Source organism: Coturnix japonica, chromosome 1, assembly GCF_054131305.1.
Source record: "Coturnix japonica strain WE chromosome 1, WE-NBRP24, whole genome shotgun sequence".
Lineage (NCBI taxonomy): Eukaryota > Metazoa > Chordata > Aves > Galliformes > Phasianidae > Coturnix > Coturnix japonica.
In genome coordinates, this window is record NC_140663.1 from 166,082,896 (window position 1) to 166,104,442 (window position 21,547).

Below are 21,547 nucleotides of genomic sequence, written 5' to 3' on the forward strand. Positions count from 1 at the left end.
CTCAGATGTAGTCAGAAGTTTTCTAGTTCTGCTCAAGGAGAGATGAGGTTTTATCTCACTTTCGTTTTTCCTCTCAGAGGAAACAAATACAGATTGGTTAACACTGACTAAACAGATTGACAGTCTGGTCAGCTCTGGTTCTCAACTCACTTAAGGGCAGATTTCTGCAGAGTCTGTGTTAAATCTGCAACACCAAGAATCATGAATTAAAGTTACACTTGCCAGTATTTCAGCAAAATATTTTGCATGTTCCTGTATTTTCCCAAAGAGAAGCACTTTGCTGAGTTAGCAATGTTGCTTTAACTCTGATATCTCAGAATATAAAAGCAACAGGATTTATGAAGCAACAAGTCATCTATTATGTTTGGAATAAGACCTTTGGGGTGGGTAATAAAACCTTTTACAAGATGGATCCAGACACAGCAGACATCAGACTAAGTACAGGCTGGGAATTTCTGTTCTGGGTGTAACCTAACAATGTTACTCAAGCACTGTGAGAAAGGAAGACAGCTGATAAAGTACATCAACAGGAGAGATGGCAGTCTCATTTATGAGATATAGGAAAATTATAGTGATTGAAACTTTCACTTAGTAAATACTGAGCCTACATTTTTCAGTAGTTTCCACTGTTACAAACAGAATCACAGAATCACAGAATTATCAAGGTTGGAAAAGACCTAGAAGATCATCTAGTCCAACCATTACCAATAATTCCCAGCTAAATCATATTCCTCAACACAACATCCAAACGTTTCTTGAACACTCCCATGGTCGGTGACTCCACCACCTCCCTGGGCAGTGCATTCCAATGCCTGACTACCCTTTCCGAGAAGTAATACTTCCTAATGTGCTATCACCTCAGCAAAATGGCTACAACTGTGCTTAGCCAGCAACCCCATTTTTGTCACAGACAACAGCAAGAAGGTACCTACCTTGAACTCCTTCCCACTCATCACCAAAGTATCTGTGAGCTTTCAGTATAAACTGAAGTCAAAATAAGGAGTCCGTTGCACTTGATTTTCATTAGTTGCTTTGAACTTTGTAGAGAAATTGCTGTATAAAAGTGTACTAACAATGTTACTCAGACATCTTGAGAAAGGAAGACAGCTAATAGAGATGTCAGACTATGGAAGTGAACTTCTGTGGAACAAGAATGAAATGACCTGTCTGGATGTCATGGCCATGAGTGCACTAATAAGCCCAAACTGATAACAACAACAAACCCTGGGACTTCCATCCACATGCTCTCTGCTCATTCATCCAGAGCTCAGTTTCACCTCAGGCCTGCCTTTATTGACTGATAGTGCGAACAGCACCATGTTCTGCCCCCTAGATTGACCTTGGGCTTATGTCACAGCCTTGCTCCTGAGCCATCTCCTGCCATTCCCAGCTGGACTCCTTGGATTCAGCTCATCATCATGTCTCAGATTGTTGTCTGACCACCATGTAACCAGGGCTTCTCACTCTCTGGGATTACACCCTGGTCTCCAAGCTCCTGCCTGTGCTGCTGTCACCCCTTGCACACAGTCGTCTGCTCCAGGGGTAGCCCCATTCTTGCTGCTCCCTGAGAAAGAATACTGCATGCAAGATTAGGAAGAGAAAAAAAAACCCTCACCAACTCTAGTTTTATTACAGAATCTGGATGGGGAATCATTAATTAGTCTGCGCACCAGGAGATGGTAACTTCCACTAGATTTTCCCAGCACATTTTCTTCTACTTAGCGTAAGAACAACTCCCTTCCACCCCCAGGTATAACTGTTCAGAATTCACATCCTGCAGGGCTATGAACACCCAGTGGAATGAGATCACGATCAAAACAACAAGCACCAAATTTTCCAGCACCTCCGTCTCTATACAGTAAAGAGCCTGTACTGACTTTCATCACATCTCAGTTCCCGCTAACTCATCACTTCTACTGCAGTTATGTACCTATCTCTCATGACGTCATTGCTCGGTGTAGTCTGACTGCTCTTCTGAAGATACACAAGTTGAGCAACGTCAATTAGGCCAGTCCCAAAATTGTTTCCAGTCTGTCCTAAGCCTGATGCCTGCTGGAGTTGTGCAAGAGCTGAAGGACTTGCATAATTAATACTTTGCCCTCTAGATACTTATCTCAGTAGAAAACTCTCACTACAGCTTTGTTCTTACAACTAGAAGCCCTTAACAACAGATGTATTTTTACCTTTATTGGAGTTAGGATGGCTGCAGGTAATATTCCTGCTGTCATCACAAAGAAAAGCTTTGGAGGATCAGTTCAGAAAATTCACAGGAAAAAAAAATGCATGTTGATCTTCTGATACCTTAGTCAGGAGCACTGGGTAGGAAGCAGAGAACAGAGGCATAAGAAAACCCTATAGGTATAACACACATTATTTACACCAAATGCAAAACCATTGTTCAAGATTTTTGTTCACCACTCTATGAGACTTACAGAGTGAATGTGTGTAGCAGGGTCATGTAGGAGGTGAGACAGGGCTTAAGCAGTACCTAAACTCAGCTTCACAGCTGGGTCTACTGTTTCATAGTCTCATAGTCTCGTGTGGTTTGGAAGGGACCTTAGAGATCATCCAGTCCAACCACCTGGGATTCGAGCCTCTGTGTAGCAGAGCGGCACTTCTACCACTTGGCCAAACAATCCACTTGTTTGGACAGGCCCCTCCTCTGTGCCTTAAATGCTGTGCTTGGCATGCAAGTATCTCCGTGCTACAGTGAACATGGAGGTGTAGTATTAAACATCCTACTGTGCTTTTGAGAAAGACCCACATTTAAAGCATTTTCCATATTAGACTACAGTCTGGAGCAGCACATGCAGTTATTTCCCCTTCCTTTCTAGCTATTTTAATATGTAAGAACTTAAAATCATAGAATAGTTTATGTTGGGATGGATCTTACATCCCACCCAGACCAACCCCCTGCCATGGGCTGGCTGCCCCCCACCAGCTCAGGCAGCCCAGGGCCCTTCCAGCCTGGCCTTGGGCACCTCCAGGGTAGTAGTTGATTTCACATATAACGCGGGATAAGTTTGTCCAAGCACGTGGGGAACTTCAGGACCCCACTGAGGCCTTAATTCCTGTTACTGACGTCTCGAAGCACGACCAGCCCCAGCCCCACCCCCATGGCTGCGCCGAGCCGCTCCGGTCGGGCTGTGCCGCCGCTGCCGCCCCTCGGTCCCGCCCAGCCCCGCTCCGCCCCTCGCGGACCGGCATCGCTCGGCGTGCTGCAGCCGTCCCAGCACCGCCCGGCTGCCTCCGAGGCCATGCGGCTTTTCTTTCCCGGCGCTGCTTGCGCGCTGCAGGCGGTCACGCTGCTTTTTCTGCTCGGCCCCCGTGAGTAGCGTTAGCGTGGGACGGGCGGGCTGTGGGGCGATGCTCGTGGCCGTGGGAGCGCTGTGTGTTGCGGGGCTGCGGCTCGGGGCGGCGGGCCCTGGGCCGGGAAGTTGTGTGCCGCGCTGTGGTGGGCTCCGCTCGGTTCCCTGTTGGCGCTGCGCTCCGTGTGGTGTGTGGTGAGAGCCGGGCTGCCCTGCCCGCTGCCCTGCCCGCCCTCGGGTGATGTCCTGGCGGGTCCCGCTGCCTTCCAGCCCCGCTGTTGGGTGGGCGGTGCGCTGTGTCGCGTTGCCCTGCTACGGCAGCACATCCGCTCGGTGACTGACTCGCTTTCACGAGCCTGGTTCGGGTGGCAGAGGACCACGTTCAGGAGATAAACAAAGTGCGCTCGGATGGAAGGCGAGATGCAGAAATCCGAGCTGTTAGTGCTGCCCTTTCTAAGGCTGGAATGCCCCGTACCGTACATCGCAGCTTTCTAAAGTAAAGATGGGAAGAAAAAAAGAGAAAAGAAGGGTACCAAAATTAACTTGAATGAAAGAACGTTATTGTACTAAAAAGAAAGCTTTTTTGAAAGGCTTTTTAAAAATATATTTGTAATGTATGTACCGCCCTACTGGGATGCTGGCATCCCTGTGCTGTGCCAGGCTGACACCTCTCCCTATACAGCTGGGCCTCAGCTGCCTTTGGCTCTGTGGCTCTGCCCCTGTGCGCTGTGGCTGCCCCCAGGGCAGGGCCCAGCTCACCAGCACAAGGCACTCGGATGTACTCCTTCCATCACACCTGGTTGTGTGGTCTCCATTATAATCTGCTCACAAAAACCGTGCCCTTTTGAGGCTCCCTTCAATGCACCTGCAGAGATATTGGCTGTAGGGTGGGACGAGAAGCCCCACAGAAGTCCTTGTGTTTGGATGCGCGTGGTTAGAACACAGCTGCTTTTGGGTTGGCCTCTACTTACTCAGAAGCTGAAGTTCGTGTTGGTTTCAGCAGCGGTTCCCATGCTTCACTAGGAGTGCTGCATGAGAAACTGTGAAACTCAGCAAATAGTGTGGCATTAAAGTGGCAGCAGGTATGTCCTCACTGGTGTTAAGCTTTTAGGGCCAACTGGTTATTTCCATATAACGCTATTCTTTTACTCTGCTAGAAACTTTGTTTCTGTGTCAGGTCAATGGAAGAAACACCAAAATATTATGGTTTACAAAAATCCTTCCCACTGTTCTGGGTGAGCTGTAAGGTCCAACTCAAACCACTCTGTGGTTGTGTGATCTTAGTGAGGAGACACAAGGCAGCCCACCCCATCCAGCTCATTCAGAAGACAGCTCCAGCACCTCCTGTGAGCCCACCTGCACAGAGCTGCTCCTGAGACCAGAAAAAAGCAGCAGTGTTGCCTCCAGGCCTGACGATGACTGTGGTGTTCTGGATGCCTCTGTACTTGGTTTAAATCCTTGCATGGCAGCAAAAGGTCTAGTTGTGTCTCAGACTCAAACTGACTGAAGCTGAGTATGTTACTTTGATCCCTGCTGTTTCCATGAGCATCTGCGTAATGGTTTCTTTTGCAAGACTGTGAAATGGATTTCACAACACTGAGGCATAGCAACCTGTCCACATTGCTGCGGAGATAATCCTGTGTGATCTCTGTGCCGGGCTCATGCAACAACCTCCTGTTAGCTCAAGGCCGCTTCAAAAATCGGTATCAAAATCCCTTGTTGAGCCAAGGGAAAAAGAAACACGGAGCGTCTGGATAGCAAGTCTTGGGATTTACAGCTTGTCAGCATTGCCTGTTGCAATGCATCTAGGGCCTCTGGGTAGTTCATGTTTTAATCTCCAGAACTGGAGTTTCATCTGTTCCCAATGGCAGTCAGGGCGTGCTGGGGGTGCTGGTGTTCCTATTGCTGCTGTTACCGCTCCAGCTCTGTGACTTGTACGCGTTTGGATTGATCAAAGGCTGCTGTGCCAGCACGGATCTTTGCAACAAGCTGTGCGCTGTCAGTGCTTCCCTACTTCGCTGTTGTTATATTTAAACTAACAGAAGCAGAATGGCTTAGAGATAAACCTACGTCCTTACCTGCTTTGCATCAAACTTGAAAAGGAAAGGTTCCCAGGTACAGTTGGGATGACATCCACAAAATGAATATGTAAAGCTACGCTTAGAAGAAAACACGAGTCCCATTCCAACATCGTTCTGGAGCGCTGGGTTTAGTTAAGCCTGGGTATAAAGCCTGAGAATGCTCAGAGATGTGCTTGTCTTCTCTGTGAGTGAGTGAGTGAGCAGACAACCCCATTTCACACCAGGAACTGCCCGAGTCGTGCTGCTGTTGGTGTGTGGGTCTCCTGCCAGGCTGCACCTGCAGGGGGCTGCAAGTCAGAGTGTGCCTCAGTTGCAGGTCCCATTTCTAACATTAAGGGCTCGTGGGAACTACCGCTGTGTTGGTGTTTTCAGCATACGCTGGAATTACGTCCACTTAAAATTACATCCTGTTTATTTTCATTGCTCACCTCCATCTTTGTATCCGAACTGGAAGCTGCCTTCCAGCCGTAAAGCTGGAGGAGCTGTGTAGATTCTGCCCTTCTTGAAGTTTGTGTCTCCAAATTGTCTCAGGCTTACAACTTCATGTGCATCAGAGAGGCCCTGAAAGTGCTTGGTGCAAGCAGCTGTGCTGTGGTGTCTGACAGGAAGGATGCCTGCCTGCAGTGCACCCAACCAGCCGCAGGCACTGCTGTCTGTAGCTGCACCTGTGCTTGACCTTGAGGAGTAGGAGGCATGGAGCTGTCTGATGAAAAGGCTGCTTGTCCCTTTCTCTGTCCTTTTCTGGTATCTGGAGCTTCGTTGCGTTGCTGGAATCAGGCACTTCCTTGGTTCAGATCTGTCTCATCGTAAAGAATGAACACAGATATTTTTTTCTCCGCTGAATCGCAGTGCATGCAAACATCAACAGATCTTTTTCACCTAGGATTTCAAACCCCAGCCTCATCCTGTGGCCTCAAGAGCCATATCTGCTCATGCACAGCGCTTCTGCACTGCCATGGCTATGCAGAAGGGTGTAATGCTTCTCTCTCTGCTGTGACCCAGGATATCCTTCCAGTTTCCCTGGCTAAAGCCTCCTGGTCTCCCCCGTGACTTATGTACATCTGGGATACTAAAACCACTGTTTGAGGATGGAGAGCAGCTTGGAAATGGTGGTGGTTTCAGATTCTCTCATTCTCACCTGTCCTGTTCACTTCCACATGTTCCAAAGTGGCATACCCTTTACACTACCCCTTCTTAAGATGTCTGTATCTGCTGGAGCAACTGCACATTAAACCAAATTAAGAAGCTTAGCAGTTTTGGTTCAAAAAATATAATAATAAATATATCTTTGAAGCTGGGTGAGGTCTTGATCCCCTCTAACTTCTGTGTTGTCCTCCAGGGAGCCCATTCTGCTGACTGAGCAGGGAAGGGCATTGCATGTTCTCATTTGTATTTACAAGCTTTATCAGTCTGAGCTCTTTCTTCAGAATATGATCAGAACTAAACAGTGCTGGACAATGGTAGGATCCACAACTGATCTTGCAGGTGTGTGAATGCCAGGCTTTGCATTCCGTGTGGTTTATGTTTACATCTTACTGCTGCAGTGCAGGACCAGGCCTGAGGACAGACCCATCAGGCCTCTAATACTCTTAACAGTATGATATCCATGTAGGGAAGAAGCAAGCACTTCTCTGCCTTCAAAGGCCTTATAGGAAAAGGTTTACATGAGAAGTTATCTTTCTTCTGCCGTAGATATTGTGGATCATATATAATTACTGAAGGACGATGACTGATTTCTTCCTCTTACTTCTTTCAGTCTCCTTACATCTCGAGGAAGAAGAGAACTCTGTGTCAATGGGGAAGATAAAGCAGGGGATGGGAAGGAGTTCTAGTTCATGTGATGGTTGGATAGTGTGACCTTTGTCATTTGTGATGTGCTGAGAGCAGGCTGTTGTGGTACCATGTTTGTATAGCACCGTTACCTAATTCCTACCCACAGTACCTTAGTCATGTAGATGCTCAAAGTGGCAGTTTCTATACTAACCACTTTTTTTTCTCTTCATGGAACTAAAACACCTCAACTAAACTATTTTATTATTATTATTATTTTTTAAGTTGGAAATGCCTTCGCAGAGCTGAACGTCACCAACACAAGCTCTAATGTGACTTCATCCCCTGTGGTGCAAGGTAATACTCTGGCACTTCTTTTCATGTGCTTCAGTAGTGCTGAGAAAAGCGATGCATATTACTGCATGGATTAAACTGCCTGGTAATGGTTTAGCTTTTACTGGTCCGTGAACAGCAGTAGTACAGGATGGAGGTGCTCTGACTGTCATGTTGATTTGCTGACAACTGAAGATATTTAGGAGAAACAGCATAAACCAAGTCAGTTCTCATGCCCTTAGGTACCCTGCAGCAACAGGATGTTGCTCGTTGCTGGAGAGGTTGAACAAAATGAGAAAACTTTATGTGTTGAACTAGAAATATCTGCCAGCATCAATTTACAGTTAAAAAGAGAAGCAAGTAGAAAGCCTGCCAGGCTGTTATTTTAGTGCTACTGACAGAAAGACAAGGCTCTTGTTCATTTGAATATTAATATCAAAATGGATTCCAGATTTCCTGTGCTTGAGCTTCTTGTTAAAGCACGTGTTTGATTCAGTGTGATGTCTTTTGACTGTATTAAGGTGCGTGCCTTTAAGCAATGCATGAAGTTTAAGCCACCCATGCAGAAGGGATTTTCCCTGAGTCACTTTTACTCTGTGTTCCTCTGCTCATCCCATTTTGCTTGGACAAGAAATGGGATGAATAGCCGATGACAACAGACAAATAGCTCGTTGACTCACTCTGTCATTGTACTGATTGCATCAGTGACTCTCACCCAAATTCCAAGGTGTGCATCTTCCTTTCACCTGTTTGAGCATGCAGTCCGTGTCCAGATGTGTTCCAAAGGCTGCAGAAACAAGAACTCAGAACCTGAGGAAAACCCAGAGCTGTACAGCTAGAGCACTGGGCCAGGGTGAACAAGGTTCGGCCCCAGCTGTGTCTGTGGCTTATATAGATATAAAAAGCAAAGTATCCAAGGAAGAATGTGTTTGTAATTGTAGAATTGTAGACCGTTTATCCAAGTCAGTTACATCTGTAACTTAATATCTCAGGTATCAGTATAAACATTGTGGGTTTAGTTCTCAACTCCGGAGCTAGTTGACAATAATTATACTTCAAAAATATATATATTCTTCTCCTTTCCTCCCCCTCTTTTACAAATGTTGCATTGCTTCTTACGTCTGAGCTTGTTTATAACCTGTGCAATTGCAAGGAGAGCTGACAGTGCTGTTCTGGAGCAGACTATTTCAGCATTGAGAACAGAAGATCCTTCCAAAGGAGATATGCCTGCTGCTTGGCACTGCTATTCTTGTTGTCTTTTATGTTATGCTCTTTGTTTTCCAGCCGTGACGAAAAGCAGTAGAGCTCCTGCCAGGTTGATAACACCAGCAGTGTAGGAGGGTGCTGTAAGAAACCCGTTACTTCAGAGGAAAGAATGATCGTGTGCATCTCCAGTGCAGAGCTGGAGGGAGGGATGTGAGGGTGGTGGCTGTTGCAGGAGTGGGAGTTTCAGAGCAACCCCAGAGGTCACTGCTAGGCAGAAAAGGCTGCTGGCCTTTAGGAAGTGTTGAAGAGGTTTACAGCAACAAGGACACTGAGAAATGGAAGTAGCATGAGTAGGAAAGCAAATACGAACAGTCTCTGGAAACAGGTGTGTTTGCAGGAGCCCTATTGTGTAGAGACAGCATGAGCCAACATAAGGCTTCTTCACAGGCTGTCAGTCCATCCCTACATCACAACAGTGAAATGTCACCAAAATGAGCCCAGTGCATAATTGAGATGCTGCAAAATGAAAGAAAAGGTTGAGGGACAGGAAATGAAACTGAAATGGGGGAATAAAAACTGGAAAAAAACTAACACTTAAGTAGGTCAGGAGTCAGTGACAACGTGGTTGATACAACAGCTGGTTTAGCACATAGAGAGCAAATAGGAGATGAAGCTTTTCATAAAGTGTGGCTATATTCTTGCTGCAATCAAGTCTGTGTGCATTTTGCAGAAGGATAAAACTACGTGGATTGAGATGGAATGCTCTGCTTTATTCTTGCTTAAAGCCTGCAAACTTGGAGCATTGTGCTGTTGGTACTTTATAGTAACTTAAAGTTAATATGAATATATATATTTTTTGCTTTCTTTTGTTTCTTGAAGGAAATAGCACTTCGTCCAGTCTCTCTGCTGTGCCAACCACACAGTCTGCAGCAGGTACGTATGTTCATCTGCCTGTTATTATGAGCCTAGAAGCTCCAAAACTACCCCCAGACCATACTGAATTCTAAAGAAATATCCATGAGAAGTGGTTATTTGGGAAAGGCTTTTTCCTTTTGGGAGGTAGAGGTGCAACATAAAATAATTAAGAGATAATAATAAATAAGAGATGCCATAGAATGTCATAGAAGATCAAGAATCAAAAAATAAAGCTACAGGAAATAATTCAAAAGAAGTGGGGTCATCATTAATGTTGATTCTTTCTCACTTCTTCCATTTTTGTGGAATACAGCTGAGTATGTTGTTGTTTAAACACTGCGTATCTGTTTAATCATGTTTCACAGTAAATAGATTTAGAGTAAAATGAAAGCATTGGGGCTTGTGTTTCAACAATAAGACTGTTTCCTTTTAGGTAAAGTTCATGGCACCTTACACAGTAGAAACTAGTCTTTCTGGATCTCTTAGCACAGAACATTGCAGTTCAAGTGAGACATAAGCAGCTGATCTGGGACAATCTGTCATGGTTATTTTTGCATTGAGTATTTTACCATCACAAAAAAAAACCTACAGGTAAAAATGATTTCTCAAGGCAGTACTGCTGCAACTGTGATGCTCCGACATAAGTAATGTGTTTACAAAACACATCTTTGTCGAAAGAAGAAACATCTTTGTCACATCAGCTGGTAGAGGTTGCAAGTGGGTTTTTGACCTGAGACACAAAGCTGCAGGTTATCCACCTGGATTTGCAGCTTTCCGCCCCTTGGCTCTGTTGATGTGGGATTATTATTTAAAAATAAAAAAGGAAAAATTTAAGAAAATGATTTTGTGGAAGAGCTTGTGCAGGCATATTTTACCACATCAGCAGAGGCTGGGTAAGAATTAATGTCGTGCAGTCATTCAGTCTGTGATGCACAGATAAAAGGTTGGTTTTGAGAGAAGAAAAACAGGTTCCATGCGTGAATTGGGTCCCCTTTGTGCAAAAAGCCCTATGAAAGCAGGGCAGAAATGTCGTGCCTACCCTAAGGTACTGTGTGCATTTGTGGAGTTTTATGCTGATCCTATGTCCCGGGTAAGTCATTGCATTTCCAGTACAGCCCTCACTTCGTGTCTCTGCCATATGCAGATAACCTGAGCTAACCTGATTTGCTTGCAGTTCCATTAAAACTCACATCAGTGGAGGGAAAAAAAAAACAAACCAAAAAAAAACTTTGCAGAGACTTTTGTATAGCAAGGAAGTGGTGCAGTTTCTCATTCCATTGCCTGCAGTATATACCAGTTTAGGCATGCCTTGCTCACAAAGTGGAGAGATTTTGGTAATCCCCTTGTTGCCTTAAGGTCTTCCTCGTGTGCAAAGTCACTGTAAAACACAGGTGTTTAATACACCCTCTGCTCCAGCCCTGACTATGGACTTCTGGCAGAGGTCTGAGCTGTACTGTAAGAAGCAGCCTGAGCCTGTATGCTACCAGCCTAACAGATACTGTGCCTTGCTTCACCCGATTTACAGTTCACATCCTTCTTTTCTTTTTTTGGCTTTTTGTTGTTAGAAACTTCACAGACGTTAAGACAGTCCACACCCATTTTGATAATCTCTCTAGAATAAAGAGTGCCAGGTTTATTACTGGATGCATATAGCTGGGTAATCTTGCTTAGTCTCTGCATTTCATGGCAAGAATGAAAATCTCGTTGCGTGGGAAGATAATTTTCTGTGAAAAGGAGAGTGCTTATTTTATGAAGACATTCAGTAATAATTACTCGTGTGCTCTCACAGTGCTTGTGCAGCTTGAGAAGTTAGTTACACAAAGAGTATTGCATGGTGCTAAGAATTATCATTACACTGTACATGTAGCTCAAATGGCTATAAGATAGGTCGGGTACTTTACAAAAGAAGATAACTGTCTCTTAAAAATTGTCATAAACCTGAACTGTGCTCCTGGCTTGCATCCTTTGTAAGCAGACAAAATAACTCGTACAGCCTGGGTGTGTTTAGCATGACGTTCAATGAAGCACAGCTGGTCTTTTGGGGAAAAGTAATTAGGGGAATAAAAGATAAAAGGACAGATGTTCCTAGCAAATGTTCTTTCATCTTAACTGTGTTGGTGAAATAGTATGAGTAAGGTTTTTTAAAGACAAAGCAGAACAGATTGGAGCCCAATTCATGTCAACTTCCCAAACTTCCCACATGCCTCTGAAAACCTCCCACTGATGTTCTGAAATGACTGGCACTAAATATATCACAGAAGATAACTCTGTAGAAGATAACCAGATTTTACTTTTAATACATGTTATATTACCAAGTGCTGTAATTTTATTAGTGATCTTTTTTTCCCTTCTTCATAAGAAAGTAATGGGGAGTCATCTCATGACTGTAGATGGTTTCCAAATAGATTTCTATTTCCTACATTGAGGAACTATTGGATGTTTATGAATGGTTGTATGTTTGGGGAGTTTGCCTGCTAGTATTAAAATGTGCCCTGAACTTTATCTGATGTATCTTACACATGCTTCATAGAGGAACTGAATTTCCTAATTGTAACAAGGTAAGCACAGCGTGGTTCTCCATCTGTCCCGTCTAATGAATGTTCATTTCATGCTGTCACCTAGAGCAAAGTACAAGGATAACATCAAAGAGGAAGATAAATCATATTTGCTGAGGGGGGGGGGAAGGTATTGGGCTGTTTCAGGAGTTTTAATGTTAAATGACCCAGAAAAGTGGCTTACAGGCCTCCTCTTTCTGAACATTTACGTTGTATCAGTGTTTGCTTTTTCATGTTTTTGGCATCCATGCCTGTATTGTAAGTGGTGAAACCAAAGTCTTAGCAAGGACAGCATTCTATGCATGGCTTCCTGCATTTTAGACTATGTTTACAGGAAGAACATTCTTTGGAAGCATTACTGATGTACAAAAAAACAGAAACTGAATATCAGGTTTGCTGCAGGACTGAGATGAAACTGTCCTTTATGCCAGCACTCCAAGTTTTAGACAGTTTCAGGAGAACACCAGTGTAATTGGAGGGTTGAATCCGCATAATGAAAAGCCTTGATGGTGTCTAAAAATGAATCCAGACTGAACAAGGCTGTAGAAATAACACAGCAGTAGACAATGCAAAGGGACCTTTTTCACCATAGAATTATTTTATGTGTAGGAGCTGTTTGCCTTGTATTATCTGCTTTGAGAGATTTCAGTTGCATGAGATTTCATGTTTCTCATTAGTTCCTTAAAAAATAGGTAATTTGCTTATGATTATTCTAGCTGGCTGCCTTCTATTAATACTGCTAGTGTTTTGCTATAAATATCAATCTCTATTGTTGCTCTTGCATTTTGTTATATGGTACTTCTGTTCTGAACAGTTTGTTGCTTTAAGGGAGGAGGAAAGAGGAAATGTTAGGTAAAAGCAGAATAAAAGTTAAAGATGTTAGATATCAACCGAACTTGTGAAACAACATTCCAGTCATCCACTTCAACCTCAGCAAAAGTCTGCTACAAAATAAATGCTACAAGATAGCAGACTTTGTTTAGTTGAATTCTCACCATGTGTGGAAATGATTTTGACTGCTGAGTTTAACATATATAAGTTTAAATACACACAACCTTAATAAAATCACTGTCTTTCAAAGGTAAACTAAAATTAAATCACTACAAAAATATTCTAAGTCGGGAGTGATTCTACAGACTTGGATAGTGTTACCAAAAGACTTGATACTTTCAGAGATTACTGAATATGGTCCAGGTTTTATTTAAGGCCTTTCCTTAAAGCTGCTCCTTAGCTTGAGCCCTAGAAATAGGAGTTAGGCCTTTCCAAAGCAAGGGAGCTGGGGAAGAGCTTGTGTGCAAACCTAGCAGTCCATGCAGTTATTTTTTCATTGTTCTGTCATTCTGTGTGGGTATGACAGATGGACAGATGTTATGTTAGTGAGTTATGCCCTCAATTAATTTTCTGTTTTTCTGAATGATGTCAAATGAAAAATTCCCAGGTACGCCCACCAGTGCCGGCCATCCCACCAATGCCAGCCATCCCACCAGTACCAGCCATCCCACCAGCGCCAGCCATCCCACCAGCACCACTGCACATGTCACCGTTCCTCCTCAGCCCGCTGAAACCAACCAGACAGGATCAACTACAGCTTCATCAGTCACATCATCACAAGTGAATGTTACAGTGACCACTTCTAAGATTTCTGTCACATCTGTTACAGGTACGTTCACACTTCCACATGTCGGCATGTTGTCCAATTCTATACACTAGTCTCATTTTACAGTAGGTGTAGTAAAGGGAATATATTTGCATGCTGAAAAGCAAGAACAAGTTTTTTAGTTGGCCACAATGATGTTTTTCTGTCGCACCACGTACTTAATAAGGCTTCACTTAACCTGAGTGACCTGAAATATTTAAGAAAATAATACAAATGCAAGTAGCGTGGACTGGCAGCCACCAGCAAGGACATTAATGGTGTTGGGAGAAAGCCTGTTCATTAAAAGTGTTGGCACTAGGCTTTTGAGTACCACTTCAGTACTTCTTCCATTCCCCCTTCTACAGTATATATGAACACATCTTTACTACTTCCTCTGTCTCATCTGCCCGATGGCTTTAAAAGTGTCTGGCTTGGTAGGGAGGCTGAGCTCTGTTTGCCCCATTTGCAGCAATGTAGTTACATTTATTCCTAATGGAGAATGGGTTATGACTGTGGATGGTTCATACTTCATGTATAAGTTGTCAGGTACGCTTTGACAATATTCTTGAATACAAAAACAATAACTGTAGAAATCATTCTTTCCTTGCAAATAAAACCTTACTGGGTAGGTCAGCAGAACTTTTAGTTGGCCATGTAACTCCCCTTGTGGCAAGTACAAACAGGTGCAAACTGGGTCATCATGTGGCAGATGAAACCAGTTTTCACGTAGAAACTAACAGGTTATATCTGAAGTCAATATTTATCTGTGTCAGTATTTGATCTTTGGGGGACACTTGTGTTGGGCTATGGCTCTGAGCTCAGTCTAGCTGCTTCTAGCTGCAGAATGAGGCTGCATGCCCACGAGACATACACTAGAGCAGCCAGCAACTCATCACCACCAAAAGTACTTCACTGCTATCACTTAACTGTCCTGGCTGACATGGTGGTTGTTGGACCCTCTGTAGGCTGACCCATGTTCATCTGAGTCAAAGCAGCTTCATTTTAGGCTGGGTAATTTCAGGCCAAGTAAGTTAAAAAGGAAGATCTGAAAAACATGAGACCTGATGTAAAGGGGCAGCAGATGTGGAAGGAGGAGAGAGCAGGGGAAAACAAGGGAAAGAGGAAGGTGGAAAGGAGAAGTGGCGATTGCAGTCCTTCAGAGAGAGCAAGCAGATGGATCAGCTGCTCCCACATCACATTGTGGAACTTTAAAAAGTGTTTGTGTGCTTGGCTGTTACCTTGCCAGCTGATCTATGTGAAATTTGTCCAGTTGTCTTTAGATGACGTGTGAGTCATCTGGGGAGGGCAGGACACAAAAGAGTCCCTTGAAACAAATCCTGTAAAAACTGCCTTTTGTTTTCTTCTTTCAGCCACATCAAAATCTGAGACTGTCGTAGCCAGAGCCTCCAGATTTGACGTGGGCAGTTTTGTAGGTGGCATTGTGCTGACACTTTGCGTCCTAGTTATTCTCTACATTGGGTGCAAAACGTACCACTCGAGAAGAGGCATTCAGTACAGAACCATGTAAGTTTCAGAGGCATTGTCCCTACACAATTTATGTGACTTTCTCAAGGGGATTAAGGAGAATATTATTGTAACGTAAATTTATTTAAGAGATTTAACTATGATACTGTCTTTCATCCCTCCAGTGTCTCCTCATTATTCTTATGTCTCTCTTCTGTGTGCTTTTTTTTCCTGTGATTTAGTATAGAATTACTATTTTTAGGAGGCCTTTGTCTGTCAGCTATTTCAAATGAAGTCACTGTGGTTACTACATGTGTTCTTTCTTCATTTTCCGGTTTGTTCAGTTTTCCTTCCCTCACCATACCCCTATTACAAGACTTAGCCTCCATCCATGCCAGCTGTGACAGAGTGTCATCATGGATGATGCTTTCTTCTGTACTACAGCTTTATAAAAGAATTGTCCCACAGCTGGGGTTCCTTTTAGACCTTTGCTCTGCTCTGTGTGATACAAACTGGATTTTTTTCGTGGCTGGTACTTGCTTCAATAGCTTGATGCCAGAAGTATTTCTTACATATGCATATGTGCATTCTTTCACCCTAACTTGCTAGCACTGTAAATATTTCTGCCATCTTCTATGCCCTTTGTGCACTGATTGTTTACAACATTGTTTGTGAGATGTCCACTATATTTGCTAAGCATCTGATTCTTATGATACTTTTTCCTCGTTTGTCTGTTCACTCGTTGCCCTCACTCCATCCCCCAGCCTATTGTTCCTGAGATTTAGATGACACTTTATTGGAACCCTTTTACCATCTCTTTCATATCACGTCTTACATACCTCCAAGTCTGAAAAGCCATTTCAAAGCCAGACATGTCATATTCCACTTTCCCAAGTCACAACATTGAAACAATTATTTCTTTTCACAAAAAGCATGCAGCTGGCAATAGAGCTGTTATTCACATTCTTAGAGCTCAGTATTTGATTGTTACTAATGTGAACAGGGCAGCTGGTTTATTTCTAACATTTATTTTTTACTGGTATTTTGTTCCATAAAATTATATGCACTGAATATTCTTCAAGTGCTCTAGAGAAGTTTGTAAAATCAGGTAGAATTCATTTAACAGAATATAGACATCTGCACCTAAACTAGTTACAGCATTTCTACCACCCTAAAGTACACACTTAAAATCTGCTAGATGAATCAGCCTGCCCACATACGTTTCTATTAAGCCATTGAGGGCAGCTGAGAGTGTTCCACAGAAAAGGTATCGTTTGGCTCCCACCTACAGTCACTTGTTTGTTTTGTGTACACCAGCGACTCTGAGCCTCCTGTGAGCCACAGCGTGCTATGGAGTGTAGGTCCTACAGTGCGCTTTCTTTTCTTGGTTTTCTTTTCAAGATCCTTTAGAAGTTTTCTGTGCGCTTCAGACAACATACAGACAACGCAAGTGGAAAATCACACTTTCAAACATTTTCATATTGACTTCAAGAACTTATTTGCCATTTATACCCAGCTTTACTCAGTTTTATTCCAAGCTTGCCTCCTTGTCCCAGGCTTAGTTTAAGCACTGTGAATTCTTAAAACTAGGTTGCTGTTCTTATCCAGTATCATCCATCATTTGAAGCAGCTTCTTTTAACTGAGGTGATGTCCTCAGGCTCAGAGAGGCCTGCAGTGCCTGGACTAACATGTACTTGGCTCTTCTCAGCAAGATGGCTTTTGTTGACAGAGTAACCCTCTTGGCAGCAGTTAGGTGGCAGTTTATTGTACTGACTGATGATCGTATTGCAGAACAGTAATTACTGTGTTTCTATTACAGTGATGAACATGATGCCATCATTTAAAGAGACTTCAGGGAGGATGGTGGTGGAAACCCATCCTGTCCCAGCTGTTTTAGCTTGCTTCTGGAAAACATTCTTCTCATGATTGCAGTCTCTCAGGCTGTTTGTAGGTGTGATCTGCAAAATTATGAGACTCTCCTGCATGTCCTGATTTTTACTTTTTATTTTGCATTAGTTTTGATGAGAACAAAAGGAAGTTGGCACTTTCTTTGAGAGATTATTTCCTTTTTCCAATATTTGTAACCAAATTTAAAGAAACCACATGTTAAGTTGTTTGAAGCTGGACACACAAGCTTCTACAGTAGGTAACTGCTAAACAGTAGACACATCATTAGGATTCTAAGTTAAGTTCAACTCTTTCTTGTCCCCATAAATCCAGCACATGCCATAATGGGCACTGTAGGTTAAATAGGACAGGCTACCTTTGAGACCAGCTGGAATTTCTTGCAAGTAAAGTTTTTTTTTTTCAAATGTTTTGTATTAAATTGTATTTATTTTGAAGTTTGATGTGAACTTCAATTTAGAAACATGTGGGATTGAACACTTCAGTTAATTATTAGGGTAATAAAGGGGCAAGTTTTGCTAACGGTATAGATGAGAAGTACTGTGAAGTTCAGTCATTAGCTCACCAGTGACTCGTAGAGACCTGCCTTTGTAGGCTACATGATGAAACTAGCTGCAGGAACCATGGACAGACCAGAGGTATCCATCCACAACCCCTTATTCTAAATTGGTACTTATAAAATGAAAGCATAAAAATAAAACAGGCTAAGCACCCCATAGCTGCTATTGGATTGTATATCCTAGTGTTCTGCTGAAGATAAAGTCAGAATTTTCCTCTCACAGATATGAAAATTATTGCTGAAGTTATGTTTTCGATTGAATGTGGACATCACTTTGTTTGTGTTTTTTTGTTTTTATTGTGAGGAAGCTGCATGCAACGTTTTGCAGCACTTGGTAAGCATTGAAAGTTACACGGAGAAGTTGAAAATCTATAGGATATCATTTTAGAAGAATATAATCTGGATTTTTGTGTTTTTTTCCTAGACGAAATTCTTCATAGGGCAACAGGGACTCCCTTAGAAACCTCCATTAAGGTCCAAGTGTACCATTCCTGTGCAGGATGGTCGATGCTGATTCCATATCACTGGTGCATTTACACTGAAGTAAACTTACTGCCCTCAGCAGATGATGGGCACGTGATTTACACTGGTGTAGGGAAGAGCAGAATGAGAACCAGGAAACGCTTCTCTGTAGCACCAAGGAATTGCTTTGAGGGCTTGTTGAGGCCCCGTTTGTTACCTGTCACTGGAGATCGGGGTCGGTGTGGTGGCACTTCCCCATCAGGCAGCGCACAGAAGGGAGGTGGTGACACCTGGAAGGGGCTGCTCACAGGCCTGTCAATGGTAGAACATCAGAGGTAGCAGAGCTACAGCTCTGGCACAGATGTATTGTTTTGTTTATTCCTACACGTGTGCTTTCCTACAGTATTACAACGCACATGTGAATCTTATTTTCCTTTTTCATACAGAGTAGTAAAGCTTCGTCTGAGGCACAAATAAGTCCAACAAATCATGACCTTAAGAAACACCAGCCATACACTTGAGATAGGGTTTGTATCCCTGTTCTGTATTGTACTGAGACTGAAATAGGGAGGAGCAGTAACCTGAAGTTTTCCAGTTTTGTTTCATCATGTGTGTGATTATTTCTTTTTTTCTTAATTAATTGCCTTGTTTGGTGAATTTTTATTTCTTTTTAACTTGATGATTGTTCCATAGCATTGCAATTCTTTACCTTTGTAGAAATTAAGGGAATTCAGTGCAACCCCATTCCTGGGATTGCCTCACCTCTGTTGTGCAGATGAATAAAGGAAGTTAAATCTTTGGAGTTAATGTGTCAACTTCAATTGGACTTTTATTTTATGGGATTCTCTTATAAATTCTTCCATCACTCCTACCATCATTCCTACAGTCACAACAATGGAATAAAAGTGTTCACTCTATACTTTCAATGATTGAATACCAGAACTGTGACACTTTTGCCCAGCTCAACCATGTACCATACTTACATTTGGGGGTCATATTTTAGTTGCTAGGCTTTATTTATATGGTAAAGATTATTCAATGCCATTTATAATCTGAGCACCCACCAAGGACACTGTAGAGGTTTGGTTTTAAGAGTGCAGGTGCCTGAGCAATGCTGTTCATGTTCCTCCCTTTCTATTAGGAATCCCTCTGGTGACATGTCACAGAACTGCACTTATGGTGTTACACTTAAAGACCATCACCAGCCGTCAGCTGGTTCCACTCTCACACCACCCAGACATTCATTTTTAATTACTGAAATTCACATTTTATACTTCCATATTAAAAATTATTTTGCTTACTCCCTAATGCAGTCTTGGGGAGTCATCCTCTGACTGCAGAACAGAGCCGCTTCAAGGCTCACTACGCAACAGTTGCCACAACACAGTATTAAAAGCAGATGAAAGCTGTAATTCCACCTGGTCCTCCTCTTCTGATGTCCTGTGAGGGTGGGCTGGAAGACTGCAAAAACTAAGTCTTGAGAAGGTCTCACTACCATGTTACTAAACAACCGCTGATAGTCACGAGAAGCAGCAATATAAAGATCTTTTCTAGTCTGTGCTAATGTTGTTCCTTGGTATCTCATGCATGGCCATCCCATTTCAGCAGATGAGAGCAGTGCTCCATTACAATGCCTGTTGTCCATCTATATCATAGGATCATAGAACAGTTTGTGTTGGAGTGGACCTTAAAGATCACCCAGTTCCAACCCTTGCTATGGGCTGGTTGCCCCCCACCAGCTTAGGCTGCCCAGGGCCTATCCAACCTGGCTTTGGGCACCTCCAGGAACGGAGCATCCTCAGCTCTCTGGGCAGCTGTGCCAGGGCCTCACTGCCCTCTGAGTAAAGAATTCCTACCTAACACCAAACTGAAACCTCCCTCATTTTAGTTTTAAGCTATTCCCTCCTGTCCTGTCACTATCAGACTGCATAAAAAGCCTCCCTCCTCCTTGTAAGTTCCCCTCAAGTACCACAAGGGCACAGTGAGGTCTCCCTGCAGAGCACAAACTGCAGGTCAGCAGAGCTGTGCAGGAAGTGGGGCTGGAAGGACTTTGGTCTGATGGTGGGAAGACCTGCACAACAGCTGTGGGACCTGCACTGCACTGCACTGCAAAAATGACAACTCTTGAGCTTTCCCAGTAAAAGCTCTGGAAAAACGCTTTCAAAGAAGGAGATGAGTGCAGAATGAAGTAGGTTCACAAGTAAGAGGTGACTCATCCTCTCCATACGCTACTGAACACTGTGCAGATTGCCTTCTCTATGCTTTAACATTTTCCTAGGGTTCTGTTTACAAAGTGCTACGGACTAATTTTACACAGCTTTCTCAGAATAGCGCTCAGAGCGTAACTGCGCAGCTGCACAGAATTACCCATCAGGGCAACCACAGCCATCAGAGCAGGGAGGGGCAGAGCTGTAACCTATATCCGCCTTCCTGCCAAAACTGGGTCAAGAAGTTTTACCCAGTGCTTTCTAAATTAAGTTCTTCCACTTCTCAGAATGGTGCCAAGTGCTACTGTGAGATGCCCGGGACTCAAAGCACACAGCAGGCTGGGCCCACATAGCAGGGCCTGAGATACCCTCAGGCGTCACAAATGCTATTCACACCTGTGTGGAGCACCTGAATCACTTGTTGCTAAAGCCCTGTATATGCTGGCATCTGAACTGTACGTGGCTACTGGTGACTGAAAAACACTGACCCCATATAGGTCTAAAGAAAAACACATTGCTTGCTCCTTTTTTTGCCCTATTATCTTCTCCAGCTCCCTGTTCAAAAAGCAGGGCTCCCACACCAGCACTGTGTTAGCCTGGCTCCTGCTCCCCATGCGGACTCCACCTTCATCAATAGAAAGTACTGTCTGGCTGTACTATTGCTGATGCAGGCCAGGATGCCATTGGCCTTCTTGGCCACCTGGGCACACTGCTGGCTCACGTTCACCGAGCATCAACCAACTGCCAGATCCTTCGCCTCCACAGTCTTCCAGCCACTCTACCCTTAAGCCTGTAGCGTTACCTTGGGTTGTTGTGGCCAAAGCGCAGGACCCAACACTTTGTCTTTTCAACTTCATCCCACGGGTCCATCCTGCCTCCAGGTGCCCCCAGAAGGATGTGGCTGCAGTTTTGCTAGAAATACAACATACAGTTCAGTCCACGCAGGGACCCAGCAGACAGATTTCCCTAGATGGCAGGTGGAGAGTCAGGAGACACAGAGGTTTCCTTGAAAGACTCTGACAAAGGCGCTTTTGTTAATCTACAGTTCAGATGGACAAGACCACAGAACTGAAAGAAGCCCAAACTCCTGAGTTGAGTGAGTGCAGCCAACAGAGCAAAGCCAACAATGGGAACAGAATAAACGA

At 43.7% G+C, this 21,547-nt stretch overlaps 1 protein-coding gene and 1 long non-coding RNA gene across 2 annotated transcripts in view; one reads left to right on the forward strand and one right to left on the reverse strand.

Annotated features, from left to right (window-relative positions):
* LOC146762837 (uncharacterized) overlaps positions 1–3,126 on the reverse strand; it is a 54,669-nt gene extending 51,543 nt beyond the window's left edge. The window contains exon 1 of the long non-coding RNA XR_014949209.1: positions 933–3,126. This is a non-coding gene — a long non-coding RNA (uncharacterized LOC146762837). The remainder of the gene's footprint in view (positions 1–932) is intronic.
* Positions 3,127–3,195: 69 nt separating this feature from the next.
* TMEM123 (transmembrane protein 123) lies at positions 3,196–18,997 on the forward strand. The gene is made up of 6 exons (XM_015852266.3): positions 3,196–3,327; positions 7,445–7,516; positions 9,578–9,631; positions 13,607–13,828; positions 15,175–15,328; positions 17,089–18,997. The coding sequence occupies exons 1-6, from the start codon at positions 3,258–3,260 to the stop codon at positions 17,111–17,113; spliced, it is 597 nt and encodes a 198-aa protein (XP_015707752.1). The 5' UTR covers positions 3,196–3,257; the 3' UTR covers positions 17,114–18,997.
* Positions 18,998–21,547: the final 2,550 nt, after the last annotated feature.

Bases quoted from the DNA above. Each gene is read 5' to 3' on its own strand.
- TMEM123 (XM_015852266.3), top strand. From the start codon at position 3,258: ATGCGGCTTTTCTTTCCCGGCGCTGCTTGCGCGCTGCAGGCGGTCACG. The intron at 9,632-13,606 runs GTACGTATGTTC...AAAAATTCCCAG, and splicing joins AACCACACAGTCTGCAGCAG to GTACGCCCACCAGTGCCGGC. The intron at 15,329-17,088 runs GTAAGTTTCAGA...TTTCTATTACAG, and splicing joins GGCATTCAGTACAGAACCAT to TGATGAACATGATGCCATCA.